The 27,972-nt window shown below is 51.3% G+C and overlaps 2 protein-coding genes and 1 long non-coding RNA gene across 8 annotated transcripts; 2 read left to right on the forward strand and 1 right to left on the reverse strand.

Annotated features, from left to right (window-relative positions):
- Positions 1-676: 676 nt before the first annotated feature.
- On the forward strand, positions 677-7,007 carry LOC120825181 (uncharacterized). Its single transcript, XR_005713087.2, has 2 exons — positions 677-790; positions 6,040-7,007. It is a non-coding gene; the product is annotated as an uncharacterized LOC120825181 (long non-coding RNA).
- LOC120825076 (lysine-specific demethylase 6A-like) lies at positions 6,936-24,380 on the reverse strand. 3 transcript variants are annotated; one of them, XM_078098173.1, is made up of 30 exons: positions 23,812-24,380; positions 23,610-23,673; positions 20,064-20,172; positions 19,884-19,933; positions 19,668-19,726; positions 19,226-19,346; positions 18,942-18,996; positions 18,243-18,277; positions 17,568-17,661; positions 17,348-17,474; positions 17,141-17,239; positions 16,795-17,014; positions 15,878-16,015; positions 14,029-14,154; positions 13,838-13,909; positions 13,479-13,586; positions 12,947-13,321; positions 11,683-12,548; positions 10,865-10,994; positions 10,604-10,709; positions 10,301-10,506; positions 10,156-10,217; positions 9,960-10,034; positions 9,696-9,844; positions 9,485-9,599; positions 9,179-9,366; positions 8,938-9,079; positions 8,733-8,859; positions 8,176-8,346; positions 6,936-8,045 (listed from the first exon to the last, which is right to left on the reverse strand). In XM_078098173.1, the coding sequence occupies exons 1-30, from the start codon at positions 23,988-23,990 to the stop codon at positions 8,016-8,018; spliced, it is 4,398 nt and encodes a 1,465-aa protein (XP_077954299.1). In that variant the 5' UTR covers positions 23,991-24,380; the 3' UTR covers positions 6,936-8,015. The 3 variants fall into 3 exon arrangements, with proteins under 3 accessions (XP_077954299.1, XP_040042377.2, XP_077954300.1); XM_040186443.2 differs by lacking the exon at positions 15,878-16,015; XM_078098174.1 differs by lacking the exon at positions 12,947-13,321 and having other exon boundaries at positions 23,812-24,323.
- Positions 23,670-27,787, forward strand: LOC120825164 (FUN14 domain-containing protein 1). 4 transcript variants are annotated; one of them, XM_040186611.2, is made up of 5 exons: positions 23,670-24,016; positions 25,336-25,507; positions 25,701-25,776; positions 26,137-26,271; positions 26,729-27,787. In XM_040186611.2, the coding sequence occupies exons 1-5, from the start codon at positions 23,989-23,991 to the stop codon at positions 26,804-26,806; spliced, it is 489 nt and encodes a 162-aa protein (XP_040042545.1). In that variant the 5' UTR covers positions 23,670-23,988; the 3' UTR covers positions 26,807-27,787. The 4 variants fall into 4 exon arrangements, with proteins under 4 accessions (XP_040042545.1, XP_040042564.1, XP_040042574.1 ...); XM_040186630.2 differs by having other exon boundaries at positions 26,137-26,265; XM_040186640.2 differs by having other exon boundaries at positions 23,916-24,912; positions 26,137-26,265.
- Positions 27,788-27,972: the final 185 nt, after the last annotated feature.

Here is a 27,972-nt window from a genome sequence, read left to right on the forward strand (position 1 = left end):
GTTTCGGTGTTTTGTGAAACGTCAGACGGGCGTGATGTGGCAGGAGGGGTTGGCGGACTGACCTGTTCCATCACATCCCGAATAAACCGGCGCGTAGCAGCGTCATTGTGCGTGATCGCCACAGACCGGGTAGTATTACTCAAGTTAGGACGACTTAATGTATCACATTGTATCGCATGTTCACAGTTGGACCTTAACATAGTTATTATTACATTGAATTCGGATATTGTTGCGGGTGGGGAAGCACCGACGGACTCACAATCTGAGCTGTCTCCCATAGATGAGAGGCAGGCTGTAGATCTTATCGGATCGGCTGGGGCAAAGTAAAGTAACCACTACAGGTGCATCTGCAAAAAAGCAATGCATAAATGACATTTCCACAAGTTTGCTTTTTTAATCCAGAGACCGAAGCTCGCGCACAGAAGACCAATATCAAACTTGTCTCATGGCATCTGGACTTAACCTCCGGAGTCCCATCAGAAGCCGGGATCAGGCGATCACCTTGAATCGCTCGTGCGTCTTGTTTTACATTTCTCGATCTGCCGCGTCGGGGCCCCCACGGAGGTCCCCGGGCCGCGGGTTGCGCACCAATGAGCCCAGGCAGCAGCTGAAGAATCCCCTTTATGATATGGAGGCAACGCGCGTTGACGCGTCGCGCTGCGTTTCCGACTACAGGCGTCGGAATGCGTCTCCGGCGCGCACACACACACAGACACAGACACACACACGCGCACACACTCTCTCACGCAACACTCTCATGGGGACATGCGGCCAGCAAGACGCAGCCACGGTAAGTGGAGCCACTTTTTTGGCACTTTATCTCCCGGTGGGCTTTAAGAACTTCCCACCCCCGAGTCTCGGTCTTTCGTTGTCGGAGAAACGGGAAAATTGAAAAGACTTTTTCGTTTTCTCGTTCAGCGGCACAATTCCGCTGATTCCATAGTCGATCCATGCGGATTGCGCAACGCGGCGTGTGATCGGACTGGAAAACGTAAAAAAAAAAAAAGAGTACGGAATTTTTTCTTCAAGGCGACTGTGGTTCATAAACGCTCACTTTGACCAAAGTCCACCTCACCATCGCAGTTATGCTTTTCTCTGGCCATGCGGGGCTTCCCGGGGAGCACATTTGAGTCTCTCCACTTGCCTGAATGGTGATATTTTACGCACAAAACTCTTTTATTTTATAAAAAACATAAGCCGCATATTCAATGTTCAATGCATCAACAATCCGTTTTGTTTTCCTGTAAGTTTAAATGTTTTGCCACTTTGAGGACCAAGTGTGCTGCTCGTTCCCGTGTGTGTGTGTGTGTCTGTGTGTGTGTGTGCGCGTGTGGGGGGGGGGGGGGGGGGTAATGCGCAAAGTGTGTGGTCTCCAAGCTCTCCACCCCCGCAGGGACGCACGGTTTGCGCGCCCGTATACGCGCACTCTTTCTTAAACGCGCACGCGCCCTGTCCCGGTCGGGCATGGTTGTCTCTGCGTCTCAGGAATGCGCCCGCCGTGTTTTCTCTGCGGTTTTTTTTCACATTAAGGGCAGTTTGGGAACCGCTCGTGTCGCCGCTCTGCGAACCGCTGCGACGGAGTTGCGAAAAAAAACCTAGACTTCCGGTTACCTAATACAAAATAAGGGTCACTTGCAATGGTGACGCAAAAAAACGCTGAATTTTTTTCCCGTTTTGCCAGAAAGAGTTATTGCCGTCTGTTTATGAAAAAACAATTATTAGTGTGCCATAACACAAGAAAAGAAAAACAACACATAAACTCAATTGAAAAGCGTGAACTTCCCTGTCACAATTGTGTTGTGTTAATCAAATGATATTTTACAATCATTCATCTTCGATGCAGAATTCTGTTACTATTCCCTGTGCTTTGTCTTCATTTTGCAAAAGTAAAAGTTTGCAGGCTAATATTGCAGGTATGACATATTTCACTCTGTCACATTTGAGGGTTTTTTCACAAGAAGTGCATGCTTCTAGTTTACATGGAAGAAATCCCATAGTTTCTGGTCTGCTCGATAGCTATGGGGGAAGGGGGCGACATTCCTGTGTTTTTAGTATGCGAACACCCAGCAGAGAACCCATGACTAAAGGGGAAGAGGAGGAGGAGGAGTTGACTAGGGTTGAGTTTAGGATACATTCCTCGCCTTCCTCTGTAAGTTAACAACATTATTGGAGCTGCTGACATGTTGCCTCCTCACATGACACCCTTCAGCCCCCAGCGGATGCATTACAATTGTACAAAGTGGTCAGATGACCTCCGCTCTGATTGGTGTGATTGAGTTACCGAAAAAAGTCTCAATGACAAAATACAATGGCCATACTATAAACTTTAAAAACTTTAATCGGAGCCACAACATTCATCTAATGCAAATAAAACACTCAATCTATTTTAGAGCAAGAAGGGTGCTTGAACAGCACGGAGGTTTGGGCCAAGGCCAATCCGCTCTGAAAGGTAATGGGTTATCTGTCTGGTTCGCTGGATGGTAATTATTGTAAAATTGCAAACAAATGCACCTGAATGCACCTTTTTATAACGCAAGTAACCCTCAATTTAACTATTTTGAAAGCCCTTCTCAATATTTTTCACAGCATATTGTGCAAGAAAAGAACTAAGACCTTTCCCTGCTCTGCTAAAAACTCCTAACCAAGCCTAAACTACTCAACCCGCCCCTTTTCTGACCCCGCCTCTTCCACAATTCATTTGTGCAGTCATTTAAAAGCCTGAATTTCTCCCGTCTGTGAACCAACAGGTGGTCACCCACACACACACACACACACACTGTGTTAACTACCGAAATACAGTCACATTGCATCTGACATCATAAAAAGGGCTCTGCGACATTTGCATAAAACCAGTGGCGCTCTCCCTGTTCTTCAGCATCTCTGTCGAAGCTGTAATCGCCCACTCACTAATGACAATTTCTATAATGGACTGATTGTTGGATTATACCGGCAAAGTGGTTTCAGCGCACATCTGCATAATTGTTCTTAGTATGTTCGCGCCCGTGGGCTCCATGGCTGCCATTAGCCGCGTCACAAAAAAAGAGTGATAGGGGAGTCTCTTCATGGCGGAAGGACGGCGGCAAATTGTGAGCGGTACTGTCAGCTGTATGAAGAGGGGAGGGGGGGTGTACTTTTGTGGGCCATTGAGCAAGGCGTTGAACCCATAGCTTCCAGTCAGAATGTCTGCATTTAAAGCAGGGTAGTCGCAGTAAACAGCATCGCCCTGAGCCACTCATGGATTAACGTTTTTGAAAATGAAGATCACACAAATGTAAAAAAACAACAACACATGATCATCCGTCGTGAACGATGCAAGTGAGCCAAGGAGCCAATCAGTGACGAGCTCCGTTGTTTCCATCTTTCATCGAAAATTGTAACAGTGAGTGCAGCCAAGGCCTTTCAGGCGGTTTACTCTGAACGTAGCTTCCACCTGGTCGGCTGCAAATAATACGAGACAAAACGCCTTTTCACTAAAGGTGTGTGTTTGCGTCCCTTCTTTGTGCCCCATTTCTCCTTTCTTAAACCAAAATCACCATGAACGATTCAGTCGCCACGGAGGCCGCCTGTTGTCTTTACACCTGAAACCTGCAAGGCCGTGCCTTCGTCTCCTCCTCCTCTTCCTCCTCTCCTGAAAGCAGGCCAACATCCCACACGCAGACAAAAAAAATCACGCTGCCTCTCGCTCTCGGCTTTTTTCTCTGAACAGCACTCTGTGCTAATTACTCTCCGTTTCCATGGCAATGGGTAGCACCCCCCCCCCCTCCTTTATCTTGGATAGCCTATTGCAAACATGCTTCAAATCACATCATGCCACCGAGGCGACAGATTGTACTGTTGAGCGGACGGGTTACGATCCTGCAGCTAAGCAATCAACATTCAGCCCCAAATTGCACCGAATGTGCATAAAAATATGAGTTTAATTTTGTCATTCTGAAAGGAGAAAAAATAATACAATAATAGTGCAATAAGATAGTCGTTCATCCTCAATCTGGGATGTAACACGATTCCCAGGGCATTATTTTGTGTGGAAATGTTGTTCAGCTCCCCTTCAACACTCTTATATAATCTTTTTACTTCCACAAATGTAACTTCAACGTTGCTGTTTTAGTAGCGATTACTTAGTTTTAGTAGAATTTAGTGTTTGAAAAAAATAACTTCTACTTTTCAAGTTTTCTTTTGTTAATGTAACAAAGACAAAGAGGCCCAGGCATCACTTCCTTCCTTTCCTTGTATTCCATTTTTCACCATATAGGCTGAATTATTAATTGATTAGCGGTACAAATAGTTTGCTCAATGGGGACGTTTCATGAAGTCATTCTAAAAGGTTCCATTCAGCTCGTGTGAATGAGTGACCCCCCCCCCACACACACATTTCTTCCCTCCCAGCTAAAGGTCTGTGCTGTGGGTGTCACACATTAGAACTCCATGTAAGTGACTCAATGGAACACGTTTTTATAACAACGTGGGCCTCGGGGAGGAGAGCGAGTTGGGGGCGGGGCGGCGCACTGAAAACCATCAGAAAACCAGCAGGGGTTGTAATTTCAGGGGGGGACAAAACAACACTGGAGTGGAATCAAGTTGTGTGTGTTTGCGCCTTTGAACGACGCGGAGGGACGGAGTAAGAGCGACAGCCTGAGAAAACAAAAAAAAAAAAAAAAAAAAGGGGGAAATTGTCCCGGCCCTGAGGGGCCCTCCTGGCCCATAACTCATTAAACACACAGGAATGTTGTGTCATGGAGTGAGACTTTCAAGGACACTTCTACAACTTCCAACGTGAAGGATTCAATTTCCCCTGAAATTCCACCAATGTAGATTGAATTACATTTTTAAACAAAAAGCAGGATTTTTCATTATAACAATAAACAGATTGATTTTATAGGATCACATCAGTTTATTATTTTTGTCTTTTTTTAATCCATATTTATGTGACATGAATCCACTTTTCATACTAATTTGTAACTTAAAACCGTCTCTTGACTTGAAGCGACATTATCCTCAATGATCCGGGGTTTTATGAATGGGCGGCAGGAAGCCCTGCTATTGGCTGAAGGTCACAGCCAATCAGGGAGGATCACTCATAGCAACGTTGGAACGGACAAGTCGGACATTTTTAGAGGTCAGGGCCCAGCGTGTGTGTGTGTGTGTGTGTGTGTGTGTGTGTTTGTGTGTGTAAGTCTCACACACTGACCTACTTGGTTTATTGCAGCCATCCATACATAGTTGTGGGAAACGCTGGCAGAGACAATCGGACCGGGTTTAAATTAGCAGTCATGGCCACCTGTCTGTTTCTCACAAAGGCGGAAACGCCAGAGCAGCGAGGGGCAGAGACGGAGGGAACAGGAAGGAAGGAGGGGGGGGGGGGGGGGTGAAGTGTGGGGGGCATTGGATCACACACTGCTGGTTTAACTCCTTCTCGCTCCTTTTCTTCCCCCACTGCGACACAGGGAGACATTGTTAGGAGGTCTGGATTTGGAGGTGGTTTGGGGGGGTGGAGGGGGGGTCCCCGGGCCAAGCAGAGTTCACATACCTCTGTACCTACCGAGGATATAGGTGGAAGATTTACAGGGGGAGGGGGGTTAACTGGTCCAGTCTGACTTTTTGGACCCATTGAACACCTGGGAGTGTGAGTTTTAGCCCAAGATACATACACAAATCCCCCCCCGCCCTCCCCCCTCCCACCCACCTTAACATACAACGCTTTTGTCACCGTATTGCAGAACTCAAGTTTCCGGTCTTTGTCATTTCAAACAGCAAACGGGAAGTCTTGATCTTTTTTGACTGATGAAGACTTCCTGTTCTGAAACTGGCATCTCGTTTCCAGGAATCACCCTTTTTCTAGAGCCCCCGCTTGGTTTGGTTCCTCTGAGTATCACAGGAAGACAACGTCAGCAGTCTGGCAGCGCACATCTAGCCTCTGCCATCAAATGTTCAACCGAAACTGTTTGATTCGTTGCCCTGGACTTTCTTATCTCGGCCTTCTTTTCATCGTGCGTCGTGACAGAACAGATTCTCACCTCCTCCGATGTCTTTCTTTTTCAGGACTCCCATCGGACCCTCAAGCCTCAAACAACAGACGGACACTCCGGGAGAGGCGGAGGAAGCGTCCATCTGTGGCAGCCAAAATGGTCGCCGCAACAGACGGCCATCTTGGTTTCGGCGAAGGGACTGCAGACTCGGAAAGGCAAACAGGGAGATGAGGAGGCCAATGGCCGTAAAGCTTCATAACCTATTAACATGTTGCCGTTTAGCGAGTATTCGTTAGTTAAACCACAAAGTCTTTCTTCCAAGCGCAGATTGTGTGTATTTAACAATGCTAGCAGCGAGCCATCGTACGGGACGACGCTCTTTCAACCGCTTGGTAATACGTCACCTGCACGTTTTTTTTGCGTGACGAAGATTTGGCGGAGCAACCTCATCCTCCTCCGTCCGTTTCCATCGGCGACGGCTTCAGATGCAATCCCGTGACGTCGCAGGGAGGGTCATTTGTGGAGCGCCGTGCATCCTCGGGTCGGCCCCGCGGGTGCTCAGTAGTCAGTGTAGATCCTGTGCGGCTGGCAGCAGCTACATCTGGCTACTGGGTCTCTGCCGGCAGGCGTGTCATTCAGAGCACACAAAAGGCTTTCGAACACTAGTATTTTCAGACCTACTTTTCTTTATTCTTTATTTAACAGCGGTTTCCTTTCGTTCACAGTTTGATAACATGCGTGACACTTTTAAAAGCAGAGTGTGTTCTGGACCTGGCATTCAGTGTAGGATTCTGTGTGTGTCAATCTACAGCTACATTGTCTGCTGGGTTTCAGGCCCTCACTCACACACACACCAATGCCTTTATTCGGAAAGCACTTCTATGGTTTGTCTCACCCGTGTAAATGACGGCAAAGCATAATGAAAAGATGGTTTAAGGATGGTATGTTTAAGGAACTGAAAAGCATGGATCATTTGACAACGTTGTGTTTATTGACTCATCATAAAACATTCTTCAAACAATAAAACAATTTTTAAATGTCCGTTTCTGTACAATGCTTGCTAAGCAATTTTATTTATATATAGAAAATGTAAGAAGAGTTGAGTTAAAATGACAAAACCCCTTCAAATTTAATGGCAGGTACTCTGGAAAAAAATAACAGCATTCCATCAACAAATAATTTCAAGCAATAAATATGTATTTATAAATAGTGTAAATTTACATCAAGATTAGAAACATAACAAATCACAAATTAAACTTTTTTCCATAAGTCTATGTGCAACCCATTCTCTGTGACTTGGCTAGTAAGTTGTTTTCCCCTACATTTTTCTCTTTTTTTTAAATCTAGAAACAAACAGAACATCATTTGAAAAGAACAAGAAAAAAATGCTGTGAAAAAAAAGGAAGAAAGAAAGAAATTACACATTTTTTGGGGGAGATTTTGCTGTCCAAAGAGTCTTAAATTACTATCTACCATAGAAAAAGACCAGTTAGGCTAGTGCTCCTTTAGAGGGAAAAACATCATTTTTGGGGAAATTCTATAAAATCAAAGCCAACATTTCATCCTGTTACCAGAATAGAAAACAAAGATGGAGAGAAAGAGAGAGGAAGAAAGCTTGTCAAGTCAGTAGTCTTTTAAGGGTGGTGTTGCCAGTTGTGACAGTTAACAAGTATCTACAAAACAATTTTAATCACGCATTAAGAATCCCACCCGTTCCCAACCCTTTTTGATAAAGTCCTTCATTAAAACAGGCCTGAACCATTGTCCCTAGAGGGGGGGGAGGGATAAACGAGTCCTGTTGGCGCCCCCCTCTGGAAAGACCGGGCCCCAGCACATCAAAAACAGGTTGCATAGACACACACTGGCCGCCTCAGCCTCCGGCCGTCGCTATGGAGACCAGCCGTAATGGGTGGGTGGGGGTCGGGGAGACAGCCTCGGCTTTCCTGAATATCAGAAATGGTCCGCGTATGTCGGCGTTTTCATTTTCATTCTCGACACAAGTCCCCGCAGCTCCACGGCAGAAGACGAAGAAAGGGGCGTCACCTAATGTCAAGACGAAGAGGAGTGAAGAGGAGGAGCCTGGGGAGGAAGAGGACACACAAGAGCAATATAGATCACTTTCAACAAGAACTTTACTTTTTTATGTTGACTTGAATGAAGTAGTCCCCCCCCCCCCCCCCTCCTCCCTCCCTCGCATCTGCTGACTTACTAAAGTGAACTGGTCGTAGACCTGCATCAGGTCCTCCATCCTGTGCTGCTCCAGCACCACGAAGTTGTCCAGTGCGGCGCTGCCTTTCCGGGCGCAGTCCTGGCAGTGGACCACATGCTGCTTCTTGGACAGGAGCTCGCGGCGCACAAACAGTAGGTTGAACACCTCCACCTGTCGACCCCCCCACACACACACACACACACACACACACACACACACAGACAGACAGACAGACAGATTGTGTGGTTACTGAGCTTTTACCCAGAGACTTGAGTGATGATGTCATCTAGAGACAGATACCCGGAGCTGCTCCACAGACGGTGAATAACGGAGCCATTTCTAGGACACCATTTAAGTGGACACGGACACGTTTCGGCCGAGAGCCAAGCATTCAAATTAAACACATTAGCGTGCCCGCTAATTAGCTCAAACCAAAAGGGGGGGCTTTTGTTTACCCGCAGTTCATTCTTAATTTAATTTTTGAGCCTCAAATTTGTTGGATTCAGACCGACACAACCCCCCCCGTCGACACGCACACACCCCGCCTGGTTACCGACCTCGCAGATGGTGCAGTAGTGGGCCGGCTCGTCCCGGGTCCTCGGCCTCAGCACCGTCTCCTTGCCCGCCGACACCAGGGCCTCCTTCAGCCACTGGCACTGCTTCAACGTCCGCAGCAGACAGTACCTGCGGCGAGGCGTCGGAAAGGTTCACATCCGGCTCATAAGACCCAGAACAAACCAGCGAGCGAACCCGGCGACTCACTTGATCATCTCGAACAGCTTGTGGTCGGACACTTTGATGTTGCGCGCCATGTTCCAGGAGAGGTGCACCATGGGAACCATGGACTTGACGCTCTGGAGCTTGTTCCACTCGTAGCGCTCCACAGCCAGCTTGTACTGGTGGGCTGAAAGGAAAAAAGAAAAAGTTCATTCCATCTTACGACGATAGTAAGAACTGCGGCCGCTCGCATGTCACATAATGATCCCGTAAACGCCGGGCTCACCGGTGAGAGGTCCCACGTTCCAGGCGATGTTGTTGCACCACCCGATGGCCTGCACCCAGTGGACGGTGCCGGTGTTCAGCCACACCAGGTCGCCCGGCCGCTGGATGAACCGGTAGACGGGCACGTCGGCCTCGTACAGGTCCTCCAGGTTGGGCCACCACGAGCCCATCAGGAAGTTGATGTTGTTCCTGTGTATGTGTGTGTGTGTGGGTGGGGGGGGGAGGGTGGAAGACAGAGACAGTTGGGATGAATACAGGAAGAGGGGCGGTGATTTAAGCCGCTTCAGCGCGTCCCGTCCCGTCTTACTTTTCACAGAAGTTGCTCATCACCCCCCAGTAGGGCTCCGGCACGGCGAACCACTCGCAGTCCCCCGGCCCGATGTTGATGTTCACGGCACAGAAGTTGTTGTGCTCCTGGTGACCTGGAGGGGGACAATCAAACCTCTTCAGCGCACTAGCAAACCAAGCAGGGGGGCGATGACCCGTAGAGGCGGGCCGGATGGGGGGGGGGGGCTGACCTGCTATCCGGCTGCCGGGGACCTTCATGTAGAGTTGCACGGTGTTCATGCCCAGGATGGTGTGACCCACGTGGCTCAGCAGGTTACCGGCCGATACCACGCGGGCGAAGGCCGGCAGTTTGCTGAGCTCCTGCAGCTGCTGTTTCCACCTGGACGAGAGACGGGGAAGGTGGGGGGGGGGACAAGTTGTCATAAAAGAACATTAGGAGTTTATGAAGCGTCTTTAAAACAGAACAACACAATGAAACGCAGATCCGTACTCACTTCCTTTCGTCCGACACGTCGATGTTGGTTCCGAACTTGATGTGCTTCAAGGGTCCCCGTCTTTTGCGCGCGACACTGCGTGACGCCCGTGCAAAAAAGGAAATGCGCAATTAGCCACACATGCTACGTCGTCTGATGTTATTTTTTATTGGGTCTAAATGAACCAAATAAAAGATACGAATAAAACGAGAGGAACCTTTCTGCTGATGCTGGCTCTGTGTCCGAGGGCTCCTTTAACGCCTTCTTCTCATTTTCCTCCTGAAACCAAACAGGAAACACATGAAGCCGGCTGTGCGCCACCAGTGAACATTGTGACTCGCCACGATCCGGAGGGAACTGACCCGGAGGGACTCCTGGAAGGAAGCGGCCTGGTACTGGGCGTACTTGGCGATGGTGGTGTGGGCGCGGGCGCTTTCGCAGCGCCACATCTTCTTGGTGCCGGCCGGGTCCCAGTTCTCGTCGGCAGGCTGCGAGAGCTGCGTCCAGACCTCCACCAGGTGCTCCGGGTTCGCCTCCACCAACGTCTTTGTGGAGAACAGACCCAAATCTGCCGGGGAGGGTAGGGGGGGAACACAGAGAGGGTTAAAACTCAAGACCTCACGAGACCTGCGCGCCTCTCCGGTGCAGCGGGCGAAGCAGGTTACCCAGTTTCAGTGCTCCGGCCAGTCCTCTGATGACCGTGACGGGGTTGGAGGGGTTTGTGCAGAACTGGTGCAGTGGGGGGAAGAATGCGTCCCTCTTGTTCTCCAGCTGGTCCACAGACAGGAAACAGGAAGTTAAAAAGGATATCATATAGCACTATGAGCACCTGCTTTAAGGAACAAGACTCATCAGGTCAAGGCGAAAGGGAGTAACTGCTTAAGGGGGGAACAGGGGGCTTTCAGGCCTCTCGGGACGATACTCACATAGATGCTCGGTGTGGGAGGGTTGAGCTTGTCTTTGGGCAGGACTGGTGAGGGTGGAGGGGGCAGCCGGGGCGGGGGGCACTTATCAAGGAGGATGCTGCTGTTGGAGAGACCGTTCCTCCCCAGGTTTCTGCGCACACACACAATGCTTTTAAGTAGGAGCAGCACAGAATCATATCAGGAGCCACTGACGAGCGAAAATGAACAAATTGAGAGCTACGTCGGATCATAAAAAGATTGCTTGACTGACAATATGTGAAAATGTCAAATCAATGCAACCAAATGGAAAAAACTTTCCACTAAAAGATCTGTGATAAATGTCTGCACGGCAACAAGACAGTTGCCCAGTGGCCTTCGCTGTTGTTTACAGTTACATAATGATTCTCCTTCGGTGCTGTAGTTGCTCGTAGATTCCACTGGGAGGAGACATCAACACAAACAACAATCCCTCGCTCGTTTGCGATGGAACACACAGCAGAAGCCTTTTAACTCGCCGGCAGATGCAACTTCAAAGCTAGCGTTGCCACGACACGCCACATTTTAGGCACCAAAAGTCGGGCCAATCACATTTTGAAAAAGAAAAAAACAGCATGGGGCTCTTTTCTATCCACGTGCACGCAACGTGCCATAACTGCATCTCTAACTAAATGAGCCGCTCCCATCGTCAGGCTTCCTGCACATTGAGACCAACGCAGGCGGCGATTCTCCAATCAGTGATGTGCAGGCTGCTTCAAAAAGAAGAAAAAAAAGGCACCACAGCTTCCTGGTCAACGCCGCCCTTCCTGTCGAGAGAGGAACTAAGCGGGGCCGAGTCTCACCTGCAGGCCTTCAGCACGTCCGTGGAGCTCGGGTAGATGGATATTGAGGACGAGGAGGACGATGAGGAGGAAGAGGAGCTGTGTCCGTGCGGGGGGGTAGCTTTGAGACTGGCGGCGGCGGGCGGTTCGGCCTTCAGCGGGCTCTGCGAGTCCTCGGAGATGCCTCCCTTGCCGTTGCCGTTGACGGCGGGCGCGGCGGACGTGGCGGCGGCGGGACTGTGGCCGCCGGTTTGCGTGTGTTCTGAGGATTTGGGCGAGGGCGTGGCGGTGGATATGGCAGAGATCGGCGAGGAGGCGGCCGAGCTGCCCTGTGCGTGGGGGGTGGAGGAGGGCAGCGCGGCCGGGTGGACGTTGTTCACCTTCTTGTGGGGCTCCGCCCCGCCGGACGCCGTCCCCTGTGACGGCCCCGCGTCCTCCACGGAGCACTTCCCCGCCGCCAGCAGGGCTGATAGTCTAGGATTGTCAGCGCTAAGGCTCGGCTTCTCGCCGCCCTCCGCCCCCTTGTCGCCCCCCGAGTGCACGTGATTGGCCAGGTGGTCCGCGGGCGTCCTCGGCGGCGCCGACTTCCCTTCGGAGCCCCCGTCGCCGAGGGACGCGGCCGCCTGGGCGGGGGCGCCCACGCTGCTATCTTTGGTAGCGGACGCACCGGGTGCCGCTCCACCTGAGGTAGAGGGGTGAGGCAGGGAGGGGGGCGACGGGAGGTGGTTGTGGGCCGGCTGTCGCGGCGACGGGGCACCAGTGGAATGTCCAGCCTGATTGTTGGGGTGCGCGGGGGCCGTGGAGGAGTTCGGGGTCTGGGGGTGAGAGAGGGTCCCCTCGCTGCCGGAGCCTGTCGCATGGGGAACGACCCCCCCCTTTTGAAGCCCCTAGAGGGAGAGGAGAGCAACGGTTACACAGGGGAAGCATTTCACCAGGTTGCCATGCACACAACATTCTGCTGATCCTTGTGTGCACTGAGCTGCTGTAACCTAGCAACAGGTGCGAGCCCCACCCTTTGCTATTCCCACATGTGCTGCTTACAAATCTTGGCTCCGCACCAGGGAAGTACATACTTCCACTTCCAGTCACGTGGGGGGGGATTTGGTACAGCTTGTTTAATGACGCCACTTGATGGAGTAAAGTAGGTCAGTAGGATAAAAAATGATTTCTATCTCTAAGCCAAGCCACAGATAACTTTCCGGTTATCTTTTTTTACTTATTCATTTTTACTAAAAAAGGGTTAAAGGCTCTGACAGGAGAGAAACGGCGGGCGGGGGATCCCAACCTGAGAGTTTAGGTGCCGGGCCTGGCGCGCCGCGGCGTCCTGCGTCTGCGCGCTTGTGCAGGTGTGAGGTAGCAGTGCTGCGTCGCCGCCGCCGCCGGCCGGTTGCAGGTAAGGCACGTCTCCGTTGGGTCCCGTGGCCGCGGGCCCCGGCTGATTATTACTACGATTACTGCCATCGGGGACGGCGTCTGAGTGTCCGTGTGGCCCGGGGCCCACGGGCCCGTTGGCCAGCGGCTGCGGCGGACAGAGGGGCCGGTGGGGTCCCAGGTGGGGCCGTGCGAGGTGCAGGCTGGGGTTGGGGGAGGGGAGGGAGTTGGCGGTGGGGCCATTGGGGAGCGAGGGGCGCGCCTGACCTCCTGAGGCGTTCAGTCTCATCTGAGCGGAGAGGAACGACAACCACACACGCACACGCACACACACACACACACACACACTCTCTCTCAGGTTCGTTCATCTAGAACAGATGTAACTTCCCAGCATGCATCAGTGGGATCTCCGGCTGGGATTTAAATCTGGCGTCAGGAGCTTTTACCTGGTGCTGGTGCTGCTGCATCATGGCGAACTGAGCCTCTAGTTGCGTCAGCATCTGGAGCTGAGGGGGCTTCAGGCCGGCCCGGTTACTCCGCAACTGTTCCAGCGCCTTTAAAAAAGGCAAGACACCAGATGAAAAGTTTGACAAGTCGTCAGACTTACGTTACATTAAAGGTCATTTAGCTGACGCTTTTTTCTAAAGCGACTCACATTGCATTTTTAACCCATGGCTTTTTACATTTTTTGCCCGGGGAGCAATTAGGGGTTAAGCGTATTGCTCAGGGACGCTCTGACTTGGGACATGGGGCAGCCAGCGCCACGACGACCCGAGTCAACCATGAGATCACAGAATTCACCAACCTGCAGTTTCTGCGGGGAGAGGTACCAGTTGGGAACTGGCTGCTGTGGTGGATTACTGACCCAAGAGTCGCCCTGGAAAAAAACATAACATGTAAAAATAAAAAAATGCCACCAAAATGTAACCAAGGACGCCACTCCGATTCCACTGCAGGACTGAGACCACTACGAGCCGCCGTCTCCGTGGCATCTACCTTGGAGGGGCTGGAGGCTCTCCTCCTCTTGGCCGAGCAGGACTGGTCCTCCGGTTGGCCCAGCGTGCCCACGTGGGTGGGCAGAGACTGAACCCCGCCCTCTGCGCTGTGATTGGGCTTACAAGCCTGGGGGGGGAGGAGGGAGTGGGGGGGAGCGCGTGCAGGCCGAGCAAGGAGAAACAGAACGTAAATGGAAGGAGACATAAAACGGGGGGGGGGGGGGGGGGCGAGGAGAGCAGAAGGCCAAAAGGCAAGCATGGGTGCAAAAATAATAAAAGGTGTGGGGGGGGGGGGGGGGGTCAGTCAAGCATGTTCATCAAGTAGCAAAATGGAGGAAAAGGTACGTCAAATGGATAGAGGTCAAAGTGCAAAGCAAGGGATGGAGAAAGACAAGAGGAAAGGAGGGAAAAAAGAGAGCAAATTCTGTGATTTCGAGACAATCAAGCAAGGCGCTCCCGTCTAATCGGGAGGTGTGGCTTCAGAGGGCGACAGCGCTACGGCTTCCTGCCAGCGGCCGCATCCTTCAGTCAAAGCGACTCTCATTACATCGATTGCGTGAGTTTCCCCCACTGCGCTTTCAGGCGACGGGGACAAAGGCGTTCGCGGCTGTGTGAGGGCACAATAGCACAAGTCGACTGTTACGGGGTTTTCTTTTTAAAAAGGATCACAACACGCTGCGCCGTCACCTCCGAGGGAGCCTGGGGGGCCAGATGCAGCTGCCCGGGAGTTCGGCGCTCCCTCACTGTCGCTCTAAAACAGTTTCACGGGGAAGCCGGTGCCGCTCGCGTCTCGCTCGTGCGTTTTTTGGCAAGTGGAAACAGTAAAAATCCCAAATCAGTCACGTCTGATCCATTGAGGACCCCCCCCTCCCCTCCCCCGCAACACTCCCAAAACGCAGTCCCGAATAGGTCGCAGTGAATTGGCCCTCACCAAGTCACGGCCAATAAACTGACGTAGTCCAAAGCACAACCGACCTACTGCCGCTGCAACGGGTTGATGGCCATGAGCGAGAGATGATGATGAGACACTGGGTGGGTGGGGGGGGGGGGGGGGGACTCAACTAACGAAAGGGAGGGGGAGAGGGGGGTGGACAGAGGCAACGGGTTCACTCCACAGCGACACGACCTCACCGATCACACTAGGCGGGTTGGGGGGGGGTCAAAGGCCCGATGAGTGTGAGAACTGCTGTAACGTTAATCTGTTCAGAAAGGCAATCTCCCCCCACTTTGAACCGGAACAGATTAGGAACAAACAGTGCTGGTGCTGGTCGGATTTGTAAATGAACTGTGGGGGGTGGGGGGGTTGTAATCCCGAATACCACATTCGATTAAAAAACAGGATTATTAGAAGGAATCAAATGGGGGAAAGAATTATCAAAAGCCTTCAAGTGCTTTGTCGATTTCATGTTTTGGGGGGCGTGATGGGTGAAGCCGCGTGGAGGAGAAAGGGGGGGGGGGTCGGGGTTGTGCAGGGTAACACTTGGCTGGGGCCCCTCCTCGTTCAAAAACAGCAGCCGCGAGCCTGGACGCGTTGCACTCGGATTGGCACCAATGGACTCGCCCGTCCAATTTGACCATGAAGCAACAAATGCTCCTCATGGGGGGGGGGGGGGGGGGGGGGGGGGCTTTGAGAGAGAGAGAAAGTGGCAGATGAGGTGGGAGGGAGGGGGGGTCCAGCTCAAGCGTTACCCATCAGTGTGGACTACAGTGCATGCGCATCTGTTGACCCGCCGGTGTGTCTGTGCGCTGCGTGTGCACTCGGTCAAAGGGAACGGGGGAGGGAAGGGAGAGGTCGAGCGGAGAGAGTAGGGGGGTGGGGGAGCGTAAGTTGCTCTATCTGGGTCTCTCACCTGCTGTGGTGCACTGCTCAGGCCTCCCTGCCTGGAGGTTAGCTCGGCTGGGATTGGCAGACTCCATGCCTCATCAATAAGAGGGAGCATTTTACTTTTACCCTGTGGGCTACTGAGCTGGGGGTTACTCAACTGAGCCTAGGGGAATGGAAAACGACGTGAAAAAAAAACAAAAACAAAAAAAGAGAAATAAAAATAAAACACAAGGCTTTTTTTTTTCTTCTTTTTTTTTTTTGGAAGGAAAAAAATAAATGAAACGATGACGTCAAAAACAAGGAAATGATCAGCAATGGTAAATAGATAAGAGGTTATAACAGTGAAGCTCGGCTGGAAAACAAATGCTAACTTGTGCCTCTGGCTGGCGAACGGATCATATTTAATGCACAGCATCAACCACACAAGGCGCATCGGGACGACATTCAGCAACAACACTCCCAGGCGGTCAACGGTCCCATTCAAACCAGCCGCTGAGCTCGCCTTAATGGAACTGCTGGGAGATGCAACATTCCTTCATGCATATGTAAAAGGGAAATGACATCGCTGGCACATAAATGACGGATGGACAGATTAACACACGCGATGTGGGGATTGGTCGCACCCGCGAAAGGTCAAGTTTGATCGGGCTATCAATAGCTCCCCTGTGAATCCATCCGCCTAGGAAAGGATAAATAACCTTAATAAAAAAGGAAGAGGGATTACCGATGATTTTTTTTCCTGTATCCGTATCCGATATTAAGAAACGGCTCATCACGTACTACCAATTGAGAAAAAACAAAAAACGATAACGGTGGAAGCAAAAGCGCTAACGCTGGCGGCGCCACGAAGGAAAGTCCTGAAGGAGAGCTGTGAGCAGGGACAAAGTGTCCGTGAGCTCCCCCGACTCCCTCCCTCCCTCCCCCCACCGCCTCTCCACCCACCTGCAGGCATTTGATGCGGTGGGTCAGCGCCGGGGTGTTGGTGCAGCCCTTGCTGCGCGTGGCGTTGATGTAGCACTTGATGGCGTCGTGCGGCTGGTTGCACGACTCGTACAGCGTGCCCAGGTCCATCCAGGCGGCGGCGTGGCTGTGGTCCAGCTGCACGGCGCAGATGTAGGCCTGCAGGGCGTCCATGGGCTGGTTCTGCTGCTGGTACAACACCCTGAGAGGGGGAAGGGGGGCAATTGGAGAAATAACAAATAAAAACAACAACAAAAGGTTAGAATAGAGGCCAACATCCATTCAGAAAACCAAGTCCCTGCTAACACAACAAGCGATGGACCCTCACCCTATAGAGCACCAGGTATCTGCGCTGGCCTCCGATTTGTCGATAGATTGCCGATAGGAGATGAAGGCGTCCTGGACCTTCCCTATACTAGAGTAGCACCTGCGGGGGGGCACACGGGCTGTGAGCGGCGCGCTACAGATACGGATTTAGGCAAATGCCTCACGTCAAAACCGCAGGGTGTCCCGAATATGTGAGTGTGTGACGAACCTGCCGAGGAAGTACCAGGTCTGCCCAGAGTTTGGGTCGGCCTCCAGAGATTTCTGCAGACACTGGATGGCATAGCTGTCCCGGCCGGCTCTCTCCCCGAGCTGCTCCACCGTGTGATGCATCCAACCTGGACCGACAAGTCCTGCATCAAACCACCCGCCAACCAACTCTGGACCCCCCCCAGACTCCCAAAGACATGCGCTGCCGTGCACCCTCTTACCTAGCTGCTGCAGGGTAGTGGCCTTCACCTGTGCAGAGAGATCCTCCGTCTGCAGGAGGCTCTCGTAGGCCTCCTTGGCCGCCCGGTATCTCTTCTGGATGCGGAGGAAGGGGCGAGGAATGGCCGAGGGTCAAGGAGGAGGAGGAGGGCAGCCAGAGGAGAGCGTAAAAAAACACAAAACGCTGACATTAACGTCGTCGGGGGTTCAATTCCTCCGATGGCTGCTTGCCGAGGCGCAGCGAGGCCTCTGCCAGCCAACATGTTTACTAGTCAGAGAGCTGGCTGGTGCTACTGTACCGAGAGGGAGACCACCAGCATACAAAACAGGAAAGGGGGGGGACACACACACACGCACTGATTTTCTTGTTTCCGTGGCAACCCGGCCGATCGGCCTAGAGTAATCCCGTACCCCCCCCGCATGCCACCCACTCCTGCGCCCTGCTCAATTACTTTGCAAGAACCCGGTTATAAAGAAAAGAGAATGAAACGGGTTTTCCCTCCACGGGGAGGCCCTGTGGTGTCACAGTGCTGGGGAGGGGGGGGGGGCAACGACAAGGGATCGTCTTCGACTACATTCCATCAACAGTCATTTCCTTCGTCGAGGGAAGGACAGAAACGAAATGGCTCGCTTCCCTGGAAGAATAACTAGAGGAAATGAGAAAGGAGAGCACTTACCTGAATCTCATACAAATGAGCGATGTGGAACTGAACTGTAGAAGGAAAAGAAGAGGAAGCATGTTAGGTGGGGGTTATTCGAGTCTCTCCCCCCCCCCCCCCCCCCCAACGAGTCGGTTGGAAAGCAGCGCTGCGTCCATAACCACAGGGCAGAAAGCCAAGGTCGCCCGTCCAACGCTCAATGCAGCGGATAGGTAGCCGTGCTCCTGACGGCACCTTCCTTTGTCTGGAGCGCTGCAGTGTCTGATCTAAGCTGCCTGAGTGACTCTCAGCAGATGGAGAGGAGAGTGCAGAGGGGGGGGAGGGAGAGAGAGAGGGAGAACGGAGGCTGCCCTTGCTATGTCTGAACAGGAATTAAAGGGGGTGGGGGGGGGATATACAAATAGACGAAAGCAAATAGCTGGTATGCAAATAAATAAATCTGTATTGCCGTCGTCAAGGTAACGGGAGATGAGCTAGCAGCTGAACACGATCCAACACTCGTATTAAAACGGATGTCCACAATGTCCACAGCTCAGCTGTTTCTAGACGGAGCCACGTGAATCCGTCCAATACGGTTTCTACGCCCTAGGCCCGTCAAAACTAAGCGATTCACAACAAAAACAAAACATCGCTCTTCCTCGACTATTATCTTGACTTCTTGTGATCGCGGGGTCGAGTAATCGAGTAAACAAACAAAAAATAAAAAAAGGTGCTTACTTTCAGCTTTGGACAAAGTGCAGGGGTTGGAGTCAATCAAAGCCAGCTGAAAATGCTGAGAGAGAACACAGGTAGAAATCAATGAAGGCACGCATGTTCAGAACCGCTTCATTACACAGCGTGTCACAGTGGTGTGAAGGCTCCTGGCCAAACACTTCTCGATCTGTACAATACATTCACAAAGTGACTTTGCCACTTTGACACGGGAGAGATAACTAAAAAACACCCCATTGAAGGTTTTTGGGGCGTATTGGAGAGCGGGGGGGGGGGGGGTCTGGACCTACCTTTAGGCTCGACTCATAGTCTGTGTTGACCTTGAACATGAGACCCAGGCGCAGGTGGATCTCCTTGGCCCTGGAGAAGCCTGGGTCAATGTACAGCACCTCCTGGAATGCTTTGATCGCCCTGCGGGACCCAACGGAGAGCACGGTGAAGAGGAGGAGGAGGGGGGGGCGGGGCTTAAAATGTGCCAAACGTGAATTTAAAAAAAAAGAAACGAAGAGAAGAGAATTGTGGACAGTGGAGGACCTGCTCACTCTGCTTTATTTCCTTTTACTGTGCGAGAAGAAAAGTTGCCCTTTTTATTATTTCCACTCCAGAGGAGCGTTATTCCAGAGAACGTCACAGTGCTCCTCGGGGGACACGTGTGTGTGTGTGTGTGTGTGTGTGTGTGTGTGTGGGCGCACATTTTTTTATGCAAATCACACAGCGACAGTTGGTACTCACCACTGAAAGGCATTATAGTGGAAGTAGACCATTCCCAGGCCATACAGGAAGGCAGCATTCTGTGAGAGGGAGGGGGAAAGAGGCGTTATGAGAAACAGAAAAACGACTCCGGCGCGAGACCCGAAACCAGGGAACCAAACTGAGAACCGAACGCGCCTCCCGTGCACGTGGAAAAGAAAGAAAAAAGGCGTTGGCACATCAGTGCGTGCCGCTTACCTTCCAGTAGTCTGACTGTAAACTGTAGTATCTCTGGTATGCCGACAACGCTACAATCACGAGCACAAAGAAAAGAGAGGTTGAGAATCCATCCGCGGGATGACGACACCGGCGGTCGGGCCCGGCTGGAAACCGACCCGACTCCCCGGGGTACGGAAATCGTGCGAGGGGTCGTCTCACCTTTCGGGTAATCCTCCAACAGGAGGTTGAAGTGGCCGAGGTGGCAGAATAACTCCGGCTCCACTTTGCCCTCGGCCTTCAGGATGAGCGAATCGTAACAGCGAACGGCCTGGGGGAAGAACACAAACACACACACAATCATTCAGAACTTTTGAAAGTCGCAGCGTAGCGAACGTCAGCGCTGTAATTCTGGCCAAGTGGACTGGCCTTTTTTTTCCCCCCGGCAGATAAACATCAGCCTTCTCCGACTAACAGGAGGTTTGGTGCAGATAAGGAGCTGTGCTTACGGCGCCTCTTTTTCCTCTCCCGCCAAACATGATAAAAAATGTTTTTCACAGATATTCACAGGAAGATGTTAAGTAAGTTAAGAGGGACATTATGGAAATGGGATTTTAGTGATTTACAGATCTGTGCATTAATTAGCTGAATCTTTAAGAAGCGCGCTGAAGAAGGGACCCGCTTCACTCCAGCCGACACCGATCCCTCAGCGGAGCCCCGGCCCAGTCGTTGGGAGACAGAAGTCCCTTATCGAGACCACGTGGGCCCCCTCGGCGAGGCTTACGAACTCGAGAAGGGCCCCGCCTGAGCTCCTTGAGTTTCCCCCGGCGCCGCGCAGAGATCCAAAACCGGGGGCCGGACCTGTGGCGGTCCACGTGCCGCTCCGTGGGTTCCAAGCTGAAGCCCCGCCCCCCCCTTCTACTGCCGCGAACACGGGCCGCGGATCAATCGAATACAAATTTAAGCTGCCGGAGGTTGTGAAAAGACAAGACAAGTAGGGATAAAAACCGCCAATGGGTTCCCAGTTATAAAACAAGCCCCGCCCCCTTTGTTGGAGCCGTGCAGCCCCCCCTCTATCTATCTCCCGGCAGGGAGCAATGCGTTTACGGTTCAATGGTTTGCTAGCGCATGACGCTCTTGATGAGAGCACTCATTCCTCCGTCGGCGTGGCCTCCCACCTCTCCTGGTAAAGTGCACCAGATTGAAGCGTTCAACTTCTGGATTTACAGCTTCTTCATTCTAAAAGCGCCAAAAGGTCAACGAGTAATCGCCCGTTAAATGAGCATGATCTCATCGTTAATAATTGTATTATTTTCGCCACGATCCAGCGGCCCCAGCATCCCACTCATCGTGTGACGACATCGTAGGCGACTTTGCCGTCTCATCGTGTTCCGCGTCGTTGTCAAGATGCACCTCATTGGGTTAGACACAAACTACACGTGCAATTTAGACATCTACCAAACCGGATATTTGCTGACCGTGACCCGAGGCTCCTCTGTCCCTTCAGTTTATGTTCGCTTCGCTCTATTGATTGATTGAGGAATGAATGGCATGATGTTATTGGTGGAAATTAAGTCAGTGGCTGGCTTATAAACGCAATCACGCAAAAACGTGCCTCAGTCGAGTGAAATGCAGCCCGCTCGCCTTTGGGCCTCGCTAACCTGCAGGACAGCCATGCAAACAGGGGCGGGACATGCAAACTGGAAAAAAACCCCGGCACCAGTCCCTTCCCCCCCCAGCAACACTAAAAACTGAAACTCCTCGTGCCACACTGCGAAAAAACAAAAAACGTCCCCCCACATTGCCACCTTGTTACCGGTGGCGAAATAGTGACCTAGTTCTGTCACAGACGTTGGACCCCCCAGCGATCCGCACACAGATTAAAGTAACAGTGCGGCGACGTGGCCGGCGGTCCCAGACGCGGTAGTCACTCCGAACGGGACGCGCTGCGAGCAGAAACCTTGAGTGATTTTTCTCGCCACCGAGTCACAGCGGACTCGCGTGATCAACGCCTGACGTCGCCGTCACGCGCGGTTGAGGTTCATCGTTCTTGCCGTCGTCCTTGTTTCGTTTGCCATTTGATTTTTCAGGGAGGGGGACCGAGAGGAAACGAGTAACCCACCGTGAGCCTAAAAAGATAGGAAAACACAGCGCACAGCGTGCTTTCTGCTTCCATGACAACTGCAACTGAAGGCGCCTTGGCCAATGGGAAGTGGAAAGCAACGCCATGGACCTCGCGATCAGCTAGATCCATAATGTGTCATTTGACGTCCTGGTGCCAGCGGCACAGCTGTGCCACCTTCTCGATGTCTCCGGCCCACAATGGGTCCTACACGTTCCTCTTTCAAAACCTAAACTCATCAGGGCACAATATCGCTCTCTTTTCTTGCAATCTGCACGTGGAAGGTAACGCTGGAAAGAGTCACCACCGGACTCAGTGTGGAGCCGTCACGTTCGTTTTCTGCCTGAGGTGAACAGGTGGACACAGCAAGTGCAGAGGTGCAAAGAGGTGGAGCAAGATCGGTTCTCTGCAACACAAAAAGCCCGTCTGAAACAGTTTTCCGTGACAGGTGGGCCGCTTAGGTGTCAAAGTCCCATCGGCATCTCGCCCGGGTGCGTTTGGTGGGCCCGTGATGCCGGCGAGCCCAGATGTGCGTTACGTACAGGTGGACCGAGCCCGAGAGCACGTGACGAGTGGAACAGAAAAGAGAGGTGGTGGAGGGGGGGGGGGGGCGGCAATGAAAAGTGTAAACAAAGGACGCGGACACCGCCTAGGTCGGCGCGGGGACCGCGTCCCTACAAAGGGGGGGGGGGGCTTCTTAAAAGACGCGCTCCGGCAACGCGCGAGCGCTCCGGAGCCCTCGCTCCAGTCCGGCGGCTATCGGTGTCACTCCGCCGCGTCCCGCCATCTTGGACGGGCAGCCGGCCATTAAACGTTACTTCTCGTGACGTTCAGTCAACTCGAACCTCCGAACGGGAACGGACCCCCCCTCCCCGGGGAGAGGGAGGGAGGAAGGGAGCGCAATGTCACACACCCCCCCCCCCCCCCCCCCCCCCAAAAAAACAAACAAACAAACAAACAACCGAAACATAACGTGGGACCGAGGCATTTGCAACGGTTACTGACCGCACAACGCAATAGGAGGAGGAGGAGGAGGGGGGGCTGCAGTTGGTGCACCTAATGTTACTTCCAGCAAAACAGTGTAACGGCCGGATAAGGCTCCTTACGGCCCAGTGGTGGCATTATAACCCTTTGCAATAAACACGAAGTTTCTCACTTAAGTGCAATGTTTCTGGTAATCAATGTGACGACGTTTCGGGCTCGCTGGTGGCTCAACTGCAAAGTGCACAGCGGGTCCGCTGCAGGGAACGGCGTTAGCCGCGCAGCTAACGGCGAAGGGCGGCTGCTCAACAAAAACACGCAGCCCGCGTTGACGCGAGAGAGTCGGTCACCTCCAGACAGCCGCGGCTACTTGGCCAACGCGTTATTTTGGCCAGAGGCACCGAGCAGGTGCAGGGTGGCCGTTCGTCGGGCGCGAGCGGCTAACTAGCGGAGCTAGCAGAGTGGCTAAAGGAGGGGGGCTGCGGCTAGCTGGCCTTGGGTCTCCTTAGCGGGTGGGCCACTCGCGCTCGGGGGGGCTGGCTCGCTTACTTCGGGGGTAAATGCGTTGACGTGCTCGCTTAGTTTGTGAGGGTTTGGGTAAAATCCCGGGAGGGAGATCGGGGGCGCAGCTTGATTGTGACACACATCCAGTTGAGATTCGCTACCTTCATCAACAGGGCCTTCGTTCTGGCGCCATCTTCATGAAGCTTCTGAAATCCAAACAGTGAGCTGCAAGCGAGAAGACAACATAGGCGGCTCAGAATCACTCGCGGAGCGGCTCGGACACATCGTCGACATGCAAGGACAGAAAACAATACATTTTCAACAGTGTGCGTCCGTGTGAGTGCACGGGGCGACTGTTCCGACCTGTCGATTGCGGCCAAACTGTCCCTCTCCTGGGCTGTCAGTGTCGGAAAGTCCTCCTCTGTTTCACTCGCTTTTCCCGCCGCCATTTTCTTTCCCTCATCACCACCAGAAGAAGCCGAGCCGAGACTCCGGGCAGCAGCGCAGGCAGCAACGGCGAGAGACACGCCGCACGATTGCATGGAAAATCGCGACGCGGGGACAAAGGGTTTGCTCCGCCGAATCAAAGAAGAAAAACCGAAGAAAACAAAAGGATCAAAAACTTTTTCCCAGGATGAAAAGATGCGATTCGATGTAGTAAATCCTTTCGGGGGGGACAGAAGCGCTCTCCGGGTAGCTCGTCAAACGTCACATTTTTCATCACAAAGTGATCTTGTTGCGCTATTCGAATGCAAATAACGGAATATAGTATCCAAGATATGAGAATTTGACAATAAACCGCGTTTCCGCCGCGAAGATAAAGTTGTTATAATTGTGTCACCCAAGCGAACCCACGCGCCGCTCTAGCCACGCCCTCTCTCCCGTCTTCCGCCAATAGGAGCACCCGCATCCCACCATATGACTTCCCTGCTCTAGCGTTCTGTAATCTTAAAAATTCGTTTTCCCTCTACAAACCACTCATATTTATTACCACGATTATCCTGGAAACATGCTTTAATAAAACAAGCCTTGAACACGTGTTTCACATGTTGTGCAATAAAGCAACTGATCACACGTTTCCTGAGAAATGCAATCACGATGAAATGGATCAAATATCACCAATTTAATAACATGCATTGACGCTCGGTTGTCAGTTGGACGTCGTTTCCTCTACAGACTGGTTGAACGATGCAGCACTCGTTACGTGCCTTTTACGGCATTTGATCTCAGTTCTGAAATAATTCTCCTCACACCTCTTGTGCAGCTTTTTCGTGGGGGGAACAAAAAGTTGCGGCAATGTTTCTTCTGGCGATAAAGCTGCTAAATTGCTGAGCCTAATTGAACTGGTGCACAGCATTTCAACTGACGTGGCAGAGCATCACGGCGTGGGCGTGGTTTAGCTTTGTCAACATCCTGGTGACATAATTCCTTTTTTCAAAATGGCGACGGCTGACCAGAGAGAAGGTTGGTTATTTTGTTTCTTATATTCCCCCAAGATATCGCGAAATTAGAACGTTTCCCGCCATTAGTAATGTAATTATGCCCCCCCTTTGACCTCGAGGCTTGTCGGAATCCGAAAACGGCACCTTAGTGTGCATGATATTGAATGGGTAGCCATTTGACGCTAGCTAACCGTAGCTAGCTAATGATAGCTTCCCAAGTCCTTTAAGTTACATAGAACAAAAACGCTTCACTCAGCCAGCGGAGGCTGAGCTGCCTTGAAAGTAAGCGTTACATATATATGTGTGTGGGGGCGTTTTACGTGTCTTGAGTTTGAACGGCCTCCACTCGGGCGCTGTTAAAAACAACAGCTATTCCCCACTGAGCGTGGACACTCCTTCCCCTGAAGGGATCTTCATTGCGGTCTGTTTTTTTTGCGTTTTGTAGCGGCCGGACAGGACGACCCAGAGAGTGACGATGAGGTCTATGAGGTCGTGGACCTGACCGAGTACGCCCGGCGGCACCAGTGGTGGTGTCGGGTGTTCGGGAGCAACTCGGGCCCGATTGCTGAGAAGTACTCCGTAGCCACCCAGATCGCGATGGGAGGCGTGACCGGATGGTAAGGCACGAAGATGTGGCTCCTCTCAGGTGACATAACGTAACCACAGAGCCTAAAATACTCACACACCCACAGACGCCTGTCTGAAAATGTTCAGTATGGCTCAATGATCCATAGCCGACATGTATTTTGTGTTTAGTTATTTAGTGCACCTGTGAAATGACCAATCCTCTCCTCCTCCCGACGCATACAGGTGTGCTGGTTACCTCTTCCAGAGGGTTGGGAAGATCGCTGCGACCGCCGTTGGAGGAGGGTTCCTTCTTTTGCAGGCAAGAGTTCCAGAAACTGTTTTTTTTGTCAGATTCACGGAGCAGCTGCATCGCATGTGCATCAACAAGACAAGTTATCCGTGCTGTATTCTTACATCTAGATAACACCAGAGAAGTAACAAATCTCCCTGCACGTAATGTTCCACCTAAAACTTTGATATATGTGTGACGTTGGCTGGTGAATCATACGCTATCCTTCTTAAAATCCAAATTTGATTTGACCGTCAGAGCTCAAGAGAGATCATCAAAGCCATTTCCCATAATGTCAGAGTAACATTAAAGGACAGATTTGAACACAATGTATTGTGCTCGGCTCACTTCAAAATGATGTAAATTTGAGTAATTCTGTCCCCCTCCCAGATGGCCAATCACAGTGGCTACGTGCAGGTGGACTGGAAGAAGGTGGAGAAAGATGTGAACAAAGCCAAGAAGCACTTGAAGAAGAAAGCAAACAAAGCAGTCCCTGAAATAAACACATTCATTGAGGAGGTAAAGGTACCTGTAACAAAGCTTGTTCTTTGTTTAACCTTTTCTTTCAATTGACTGTCGTTAAAAAACAAATACAACATTTCTGAATGGTAACATTAGCCTTTTATTGTATGAAAAAAACAAAAAACAAAAGCACGTGCCAAGCCCCACCCTTGACATAATTATTTCCAACTAAATGGGTTTGTTGTGGTGGGGGGGTTTATTTTGGCATCGGCAAACCAGCAGTGCCCTCTAGTGTACAGTCCTGGCTGTAACACAACTTTGATGCCTTTATGTGTGTTTCTTGATGTTTGCATATCATGAAACATTTTTTATGAAGTATAGAAAATTACACTAGATCAACGGAACAATTGTAATTGCACACTCAAGCTGTTAAAAGCAGTTCACTAGTTAATGCAGCATGCTGCCTTTGAGCTCTTAATGACTCGCTCTCTGTCTGCCCCCCCACATCCCCCCTACACAGGCCACGGACTTTATAAAAAGGAATATCGTGCTGTCCAGCGGCTTCGTCGGCGGCTTCTTTCTGGGTCTGGCCTCCTAATGCCGCTGCAGGCGCCGCATCCTCCACTTACTGTGAATCACCACATGGGTCACATTCCCCCCCCCCCCCATCGTTTACCTCGGCCCCATGTGGGCATCGATCCAACTCAAACTGATCATGTGGGCGGACGTTACGTTAAAAGTTGAAGCATGATTTGTTGTGTTAACGGTGAAAATTGTTCTCTCTGTTATAAGTCAATCACAGCTAAGGATTTCTTTTTTTAAGTGACTGACCGGAGTCTAAAGAATGGGAGTGCGTTCGTTGAATCTCAGTTGGTTATACCGTGACTTTCTTCCGCGGGACCCGTCACAGATCTTTGTCCGACTGCTGAATATGTCAAGCTGCCACAGACGAGCAGAGTCCTCGTCGCTTTGTCTATCCCTTGTGTTTTTGTCACACTGATGGTTGTCATGCATTGGCGCACACACAGGTGTGTATATATTAGATAAACACACCCTGCCCCAGTCTAGTGCTTTTTTAAAAGTTGCTGTGACGTTCATGTGCCATTGAAGCATGTAAGCAAACACAATTCGGTTATTTTTTCACTCTGATCAGGACTTCTTGATATACATGAATATTAAATGCAGACCCTTTATTTTCATAATCCTTAGCGCTCCACGATGCCCTTTTAATGACAGGACGAGCATCTGCTGCACTCTAGTTGCCACAATTGTAAGCTAGGCACCAAAAGTGACACCAATGCTGTCATTAGAGAAGCGATTGGCACTAATACGCCCTTCGTATTCACATCGGTAGATGTGATGGCCACATGTTGGAGTCCACTTAATTTTATCGCAAATTTCTGCCTTTTTTTTAACCAGTGCAATATACAATGTTACATACAGGTGTTTTCTTTGAAGAGGCTGTTTTTCCCTGTTGGCGTTTTGTATGCTCGTATTCCCTCATTTTTTAAACGTATTTTGGTTGTCTGAATTGTATTAATTTGGATGTCTTAAAATAAAGTTGCAATTTTGTTTTCAACTACAAATTTTTTTTTTGGGGGGGGGGCGCTAGGTGCACGCTAACATATTAAATATTTATATACAAAATGAAGGCAATTCATTGAATAAACTGCTCTGACAAATCAAATGGCTCTTTTTGATCTGTTTATTCATGATTAATAAATGCTAATCATGAACCTCAAAACCCATAAGAGCCAGATAAGT

Source organism: Gasterosteus aculeatus, chromosome 1 (genome assembly GCF_964276395.1).
Source record: "Gasterosteus aculeatus chromosome 1, fGasAcu3.hap1.1, whole genome shotgun sequence".
NCBI lineage: Eukaryota > Metazoa > Chordata > Actinopteri > Perciformes > Gasterosteidae > Gasterosteus > Gasterosteus aculeatus.

Coding starts and splice junctions, on each gene's coding strand:
- LOC120825164 (XM_040186611.2), top strand. CDS start 23,989: ATGGAAAATCGCGACGCGGGGACAAAGG. Junction 25,508..25,700: donor ATGGGAGGCGTGACCGGATG/GTAAGGCACGAA, acceptor CGACGCATACAG/GTGTGCTGGTTACCTCTTCC. Junction 26,272..26,728: donor CATTCATTGAGGAGGTAAAG/GTACCTGTAACA, acceptor CCCCCTACACAG/GCCACGGACTTTATAAAAAG.
- LOC120825076 (XM_078098173.1), bottom strand. CDS start 23,990: ATGCAATCGTGCGGCGTGTCTCTCGCCGTTGCTGCCTGCGCTGCTGCC. Junction 19,934..20,063: donor GTTGGAGGATTACCCGAAAG/GTGAGACGACCC, acceptor TCGTGATTGTAG/CGTTGTCGGCATACCAGAGA. Junction 13,587..13,837: donor TCTCCCCGCAGAAACTGCAG/GTTGGTGAATTC, acceptor CCTTTTTTAAAG/GCGCTGGAACAGTTGCGGAG.